Source organism: Diceros bicornis, chromosome 5 (genome assembly GCF_020826845.1).
Source record: "Diceros bicornis minor isolate mBicDic1 chromosome 5, mDicBic1.mat.cur, whole genome shotgun sequence".
Classification (NCBI taxonomy): domain Eukaryota; kingdom Metazoa; phylum Chordata; class Mammalia; order Perissodactyla; family Rhinocerotidae; genus Diceros; species Diceros bicornis.
The window spans coordinates 44867879-44875942 of NC_080744.1; the positions used below are offsets into that span (position 1 = coordinate 44867879).

Consider the following 8064-nt stretch of genomic DNA (forward strand, 5'->3'; position numbering starts at 1 on the left):
GGACTATCCAGCTAAGCTGTACAACAGTCTCCTGAATTGGGTGGTAGGATTCAGATAGCTGTTTTCTGAGGTTTCTCCCAAATATACGGGCTTTAAGCTATTGGGAAAAATCATTTCCACCAAAAATGGGGGGAGAGGTATCGGTTGATCAAATTTTCTGTTTAAAGAGGAGTGAAAATTTATAGTTGTGTTTTGTCTCTACTCTACAATGCCTAAGCCTATTTTACTGGTTTATAGATATTTGCATTATCTCAGAAATACATCAGTTTAATACCTATGTTCAAAAAACATCAGTGCTTTCATTTTGGGGGGAGGGGTATAAAAGTTTCAGGGCACTGGTTATTAAATAGCTCAGGTAAATAGTGATGTTACCGCCTGTAGTAATTGTCACTTTCGTTTCTTTTTTCTTCCATGCTGTCAGGAGCCTTCCAGTGGCAAGAAAAGGATCTATATCAGATTGGCTGTACATGGCTTGGTTGGAAATCCTCACAAAGAATCTCCCTCCTGTCTTACTAGTTAGAGGAAATCACAAAAATGTCCTGACATTTTACTCTTAGAACATGAAAGATTGGAACATATTTTAACTTAACATATGAATAATTAAGAAATATGTTCCAGTACTGTTAAAAAACAAAATATTCAATGGAGTAAATTTGAAGATCTAATTGGCTTTATTCAACAATTTACGAATCAGGCAGCATCCGATCTAGCAAATAGAAGTGCCCTCCGAGGAGTTGTACAAAATGGAAGGTTTTTATAGGAAGGAGGGTGGGGCAAGGAAGTTATTAGCAAAAGAAAAGAAAGGTTAGTTTCAGGCCAGGTCGTCGTATTGTGGAGGGAAGGAAATAGCAGGGGTTTTATCATGCGTATTATCTCACAAGTGCTAATCGGGAAATTTCAGATTGACTGTTTTCAAGGTCACATTTCTGGGAGGGCTTGAAACTGCAATTTAGTCTCGGTTTGCTGTCCTGGGGGCAAATGACTCCATTTTAGGCCTGCTGCCTCTTTTCTAACAGTACTTTATGTTGTAAATCTGATCTTTGGATATGCAAACCTCTGGAGACTATCCTACAGGATTCCACAGAAACTTTGTCATTTTTTTTTTTTGTTAGTTAATGGGAGCTAATTTTTTTCTGTCAGCTTAAGGGAGTGTCAAAGCCAATGCTACCCCTAAAAAACATTTTTGTCATTACTGTTGATAAGAAAATTAAGCAAACCCATGCCAGCTTATGCTCATGAAAACTACCAACTAGACTGTAAGCTTCTCCAGGCAAACCTAATCTTTTGTTTGCTCCCAGGCCCTGGTATAGGTCTCAGCCCCACAGCAGTTCTCATTAATGCTTATTGACAGGCTAGTATAGTAACCATGGGCGGTTATCAAAGGAAAAGACCAACTGGGCTGGAAACGTGATTATGCTTGGCCTTCTGAGAGGCTTATACTAAAAAGAAGATTTGAAAATCAATTAGCTGAAAACTTTAAGAAGTACTTGAGTCTACAAAATGTTTAAAGCAGTTACCTAAATAAGATAATTTAATGTAACACAGATTATATACTTAGAGCAATCTGAGCGATCATTGATAACACACGGCTTTAATTTGCTGCTGACTGACAAGTATATTAGCTGGATTAGAGGGCAACATATATTCCAATTAAATGAAATTATTTCATTCTTAATATATAAACTTTAATTGTTCTCCCTACTAAATATTCTGAAATTTCCATCGTAGTATTACTTTACATATTTTTTCTAATTAAGTGGTTAGCACAGATGAAATCTTCGTAGGCATCTAATTGAAAACTGAGTACCACAAATTCTCAAACCATTATAAATATATCCTGAATCATATACTTAGTGACTTTATATAGTGATTGTATGGATTTAAAAGAATAATTGAGGGCCGGCCCGGTGGCTTAGCGGTTAGGTGCGTGCGCTACGCTGCTAGCGGTCTGGGTTCGGATCCCAGGCGCGCACCGACGCACCGCTTCTCTGGCCACGCTGAGGCCGCATCCCACATACAGCCAACTAGAAGGATGTGCAGCTATGACATACAACTATCTACTGGGGATTTGGGGCAAAAAAATAGATAAATAAAATTTTAAAAAATAAAGAATAATTGAAATGTAAAGTGGAGAAACTTGCAAAATTTGGAATATACAAGTATTGATTTTTTTCATTTTTGTTAGTATTCCTATAACACTTAATCACATTGAAAAACCAACAAAATTTTTTTCTGATGGATGGCTTGATTTTTTTTTCCTGACATGTTTTGACTGTTTATTCTAACTGATAAAATATAAGAGAAACAATGAACCTGAAATAAAAGCACTCTTTTAAACTCGTTTGCTTTGGCCTAAGGTCATGTTTTCACTTTTATGTCGCTAAGATCACAGTGCGATGGTGCGCCAGATGTGAGCCCAAAAATTTCAATCAGTTGCCTCGTCTGCAGGTTGTCTAAAACTGGGATTCAAGATTAGGACTTGAAGCCCAGACTGGGCTCAGAAGGACGACTAGGGAGGAAAAGGTAAACAGTCAGCAAAGCTGTCCCTATTCCAAATCACGGACTATTTGACTTAACTGAGGCCTGGATTAAACCCTCTCTTGAGCCCTATGTACCTGAAATCCAGATGACTAGACGCCATCCTGGTGACCAGGGAAAGGAGCATCCAGTTTCATCTAGGCCTGACGTTTCTCTCCTTGAGCGGGTTTCTGGGAAAGTTGAGAAGTAATATGACTTCTGTCACAGGAAATTTTGGCTCTTGTTTCTTTGAGAGGCTGTTGCACATTGGGTTCCCTGGGAAACAGACCCCGAGACAGATTTTAGTGTGGAGCATGTTTATTAAGGAGTGGCCGTGGAATCAATACCTGTGGAAGGGAGGGCCGGGAAGCAGGAAGGGTGGAGGAAAAGGTGAGCTGTGATACAGGCCCAAGGACAGCCTCAGCTGACCCCACAGGAGGCTCTGGAGATAGAAGGTCCCTTCAGACTAGTCCCAGGCAGGGCTGAGAGGGCCAGGCCTTTATACTCCCACAGTGATCAGTCATTAGATGTGGACTGCCCAGGAGGGGATGTGAACCTGGGTGAGGCAGCTCTCTGCAGCTGAGGCATCCCTGAAGGGCCTGAGAGCAGAAGTCTGTCTGCTGGCAGACAGGAGAGCACTCTCCTCTGCTGGGACGATAAGCCCTTCATTAAACAGGGTCTGGGGGGCACATCACCATGTCAATCTTATAAGGTAGTGATAAAATAACACCTCAGACTGGCTTCAGTTCACATCTTGGTCTCAACATTTACTAGTGGTTTGACCTTAAACAAATTATTTAATTTTCTGAGAGCTACTGGCAAGAGAGTGACTGAAGTGATGTCCCTTGGGTTCAAGTTAACAAAGGAGGATGACATGGACTGAGAGAAAAGGGATGGGTGGCAGTAAGGGACTGGAGATTTTGATGTCAAGAGCAGTTGTATTGGGAATAGGTTAGGGTAGCAGAAAATTGAAAGGATGGGGGCTATGGTCAGATACAGCAGATTTTTTGTGGCCCTCAGTGTCCTGCCCTTGTCCTTTGCTTCCCCCGTCTCTATTAACCAACCACCTATCATCTCCGTGTCTACACTCATCTTTCTGAGCAAGAAGGAGAAAGTGCATTGGTGTCCCACTTTCTCTGTCCCCTCACTTTGTGCACGTTTCCCATCAGCATCCCCACCCTTTCCTCACAATGACTTTTCAAAATCTTCATCAGTTGATGACCCTTCCACCATCCTTACAACATATCCACATAACTTCTTATATAAACAGGCCCATGCTAGGAGTAATGTCTTACAAGTTCTTCCCTTCATATTCAATGTTAGAAATCTTTCAATGGAAGATGTTTAAAAAGATTGTAGATTCTTGGGGACTAGCATAGGCCTACTAAGTTGGAATCTCTGGAGAGAGACTGATGAGCCACAAGATTTTGGAACTACTGCTCTAGACGGTCTCTCCTGTTCCACGACTTGACTTTCACCACATGTTGATAGCTCCCAAATTTATATTTCTAACCCAGATCTCCCCTAAGTCTCAGGTCCATATATTCAATCACTAATTTTCATGGTGTTTCTCTTTGTATGTCCCACAGACACCCTAAATGCAGGATGATCAGATTTCTGTTAAAAAAAAATAAACAAAAAATCCCAAAACACACAACTAGAGCAAAGGCATCTAATTCTCTTTCTCCATCGTCTATCAGATTCCCTTTGAAATGACCAAAGAAACACAAAAATAGGAAAGTTCTAGATCATGGCAGGAAACTAGGGAAAGATGCTATCCACAAGATAACATTTTTGGAAATACAATCAAGCTATAGTTTACATGGGATGAGATTGATGGAAGCTATCAAAGGTCGGTTTGCAACCAAGACTCCTGAGAAAAAATCCACATATCACAGGAAATCATTGCAGGAGACCCTGGGAGAATTCCACTAACCCCTCCCCCCAATTTGCAGCTGAAGATGAGAAGCTGGAGATGGGACAGACAGAGTACAGCATTCAGTGGGATCCTTTTTGCTGGGTACCGAAAGTATTCAGAAATGGCTGCCCAGAGAGGCCAAATGGTGTGCTTGGTGAGCACTTGAAGGAGACATGGGTGTTGCAGTGGGGCATCTCATGGGTGTCCTTGAAAGGCACCAGAAAGATACGTGCTGCTATAGAAGCTGAACCAAAGAGAAAATCAGCCCTCGGTGCACAACTTCTAATACAGAGAAGAAAACTCGCAGAGATGGATGATCCTGTCCCTGGTCTCACTGCTCTCGGGCTGCTGGGTTACTAAACTGGCACTGCAAGTTGATATCAACCAGGTCTCTAGCTGAGATTAAATAGGAGGATTGCAACGAAAACCAGGTGGTGTGGTGGCAGTCCCTGTGTCAATCACAGAAGACCAGCACATCTGCTTGTTGTCAGTGTGGCTTGCAAGACTTAGCACCCACAGGGACCTTGCTGGCTGGATGTTGCTGAACAGGATGTTCACCTAGATATTTCTAGTGTTTTCCTCTGCAGAGATTTAGGGGACACGTTGACATAAGGATGAAATCTGTCAGACTCCACAAGAGGAGAAGAGGAGAAATTTCTCTTTGGGTGTGACTCACTTAAGTGCTAAGACATCCCAATTTGTGACAGATCACGGCGTCCCCATCAGTTGCAGTAACAGCCAGGAGGTCAAACCCATGCTCCAGGCCCCAGCAGCTGACCCAGGCACTGGCACAGGGCCGCCAGCTCTCCCACAGCTTTCAAGCCCTGCTCTACAGGTGAAACCTCCTCTCCACAGCAAGGTGTGTCAATCTCTTTTAGGATTTCTGATGTTGAAAACAATAATCTCAGTATCCCTTTTTTGTGTGCAGAAAAAACGTTTTCTAAAAGAACACACAGGGCCAGCCCCGTGGTTTAGCGGTTAAGTGCGCAGCGCTCCCCTACTGGCGGCCAGGGTTTGGATCCCGGGTGCGCACCGACGCGCCTCTTCCCCGGCCATGCTGAGGCCGCGTCCCACATACAGCAAAGGATGTGCAACTATGACATACAACTATCTACTGGGGCTTCGGGGAAAAAAAGGAGGAGGATTGGCCATAGATGTTAGCTCAGAGCTGGTCTTCCTCAGCAAAAAGAGGAGGATTAGCACGGATGTTAGCTCAGGGCTGATCTCCCTCACAAAAAAAAAAAAAAAAAAAAAAAAGAACACACAATATTTCATCTCATCTAGACATCATTCTAACCACAATATTTTAGGTCCCACTAAGGAAGAAAAATCTCTGCCATTTAAACTATGATATGATGTTCTATCACTTAGCATTTTTGCTATATTAATTGCGACACCTTTTTTAGGCTTATATAAGTATAGAATTTTACATCATATATCATTCTTGTGCATATAAAAAAAGGAAAATATAAAAAATATAAATTTGTTTCCACTTTAGTGTCCTACTCTGCTACTCACCTCTCCATTCAGAGTTGATGTCTCCTTTTTTCTACGTGACAGGACTTTGGTGCCACCAGGACCACCAGTGATTCAATGTTTCTTACAAGGGGAAAACAATAGACACTATTTTGTTATTGGCATTAATAATTTGGATAATTATAGGTTTGAGTATGATTTTTAAAAATAGCTTAACTTTGACTTCTAACAGAATTTAAATCATTGTGTGTAAATTCCAATGCATAAAGAGCATAAAAACAGAAAAAATAATCCAAGAGAAAAGTCAGAAATTCTCATTAAAAAAAGAGAAAAATCACACAATATGGTAGAAGGAAGACCAAACATATAAGAAATAAACAGAAAATATAAATATGTCTATCTTTCTTAACAAAGAACCTCAAATTTAATAAAAAATAAAGTGAAATTCTATTCTATCTGCTAGCATCATATTCTAAATCATATATCAAAAAGGCTAAAAACAAAAGAATAAACAAAATACATAGAAACATTCAAACAAGAAGAATAGAGTTGGCAATATTAATTTCAAAGTTTAGTACTAAAAGAATTAGGAAGGACAGGAGAATATCATTTTATATTTATAAAGTAGATATAGCTATAATAATAATGGAGCTTTATGTAAACAAATAGCATAGTATTGACATAAATAATGCAAGAATTGTTGGAAACAAAAGGAGAGCATCACAGAAAGCCAATTTTCTTGGGAAACAGCTCACCTACATCACCAGTTTTGACAGATCCAGTATAGCAGAATTCAAACTACACACACACAAAAATGGATAGGGGCCGGCCCCGTGGCGCAAGCAGTTAAGTGCGCGCACTGCACTGCGGCAGCCCCGGATTTGCCAGTTCGGATTCCAGGAGCGCACAGAGGCACTGCTTGGCAAGCTACGCTGTGGCGGCGTCCCATATAAAGTGGAGGAAGATGGGCACAGATGTTAGCCCAGGGCCAGTCTTCCTCAGCAAAAAAAAGAGGAGGATTGGCAGATATTAGCACAGGGCTGATCTCCTCACAAAAAAAAAGAGAAAATCCTGCCGGCCCCATGGCTTAGCCGTTGGGTGCGCGAGCTCTGCTGCTGGCGGCCCGGGTTCGGATCCCGGGCGCGCACCGACGTACCGCTGCTCCGGCCATGCTGAGGCCGCGTCCCACATACAGCAACTAGAAGGATGTGCAGCTATGACGTACAACTATCTACTGGGGCTTTGGGGAAAAAAAAATTAAAAAAAAAAAAACTACACACACACAAAAATGGATTTAATAGGTATAGTAGTGCTCCCCCACAGAGAATACACTGTCTTTTAGAAATCTATAGAATGTTTATAAAAACAAATTATATATTAGATAACTCAGCAAATTCTAAAATATAGAGATAGTAAATATCACATTTTTATCACAATATGATAAACCTAACATTATTTACAAATATATAAACGACAACATCAAAATAACTCAGGTCGAAAAAGAAATAAATAATGCAATTTTAGACTATTTAGCAAAAATGACACTGAGCATTTCATATAACAAAATGTATTTTATGCTGATAAGGAAGGACTCAGAGGTAGAGTTATACCTGTAAATGGATTTATTAATAAATAAGAAAAATGAAAGTTAACATTCAATTAAAGAAGTTAGAAACTTTGCAAAGTAACTACAGGAAAACGTGAAGAAGAAATTAAGAAAGAAAAGCAGAAAAGTAAAATTAGAAGCTGAGGTTCTGAAGTCAGAGAGAAAGGAGTTGAGTGTCCGTTTCCACACTGACTAGTGGAGGGCTCATTACCTAGCCTCCTGAAGAATCCACTTTCTCCTACGTGACATGAGGATTATTAAGAGAATCTACTCTTGAGGGTTGTTGCACAGAAATGAGCTCCTGTGTATTAATAGCTGAGCACAGTACCTGGTTGAGCACTTTATGGTAAATACTTAACTCAGAGTTAGACGTTATTTTCAGAAAAGACAAAAACAGTACAGCTGATAAACTCAAGTGCTGTTTGCTGCTATTGCTTAAAAAAAAAAAATAGAATAAGAAACATCAAAGGATAAAATGTAAATACTCAAATTTACAAATGAGCAAGGAACTATGGGTACAACTTGGGAGAAGAATGCCCTTTAAAAC

The 8064-nt window shown here is 40.5% G+C and overlaps 1 protein-coding gene across 1 annotated transcript in view; it reads left to right on the top strand.

Moving 5' to 3' along the window:
• Positions 1–2341, top strand: part of SLC12A1 (solute carrier family 12 member 1) — an 82434-nt gene extending 80093 nt beyond the window's left edge. The window contains exon 26 of the mRNA XM_058540542.1: positions 422–2341. Coding sequence (XP_058396525.1) covers positions 422–557 — 136 coding nt within the window. The 3' untranslated portion in view covers positions 558–2341. The remainder of the gene's footprint in view (positions 1–421) is intronic.
• The last annotated feature ends 5723 nt before the right edge of the window (positions 2342–8064 follow it).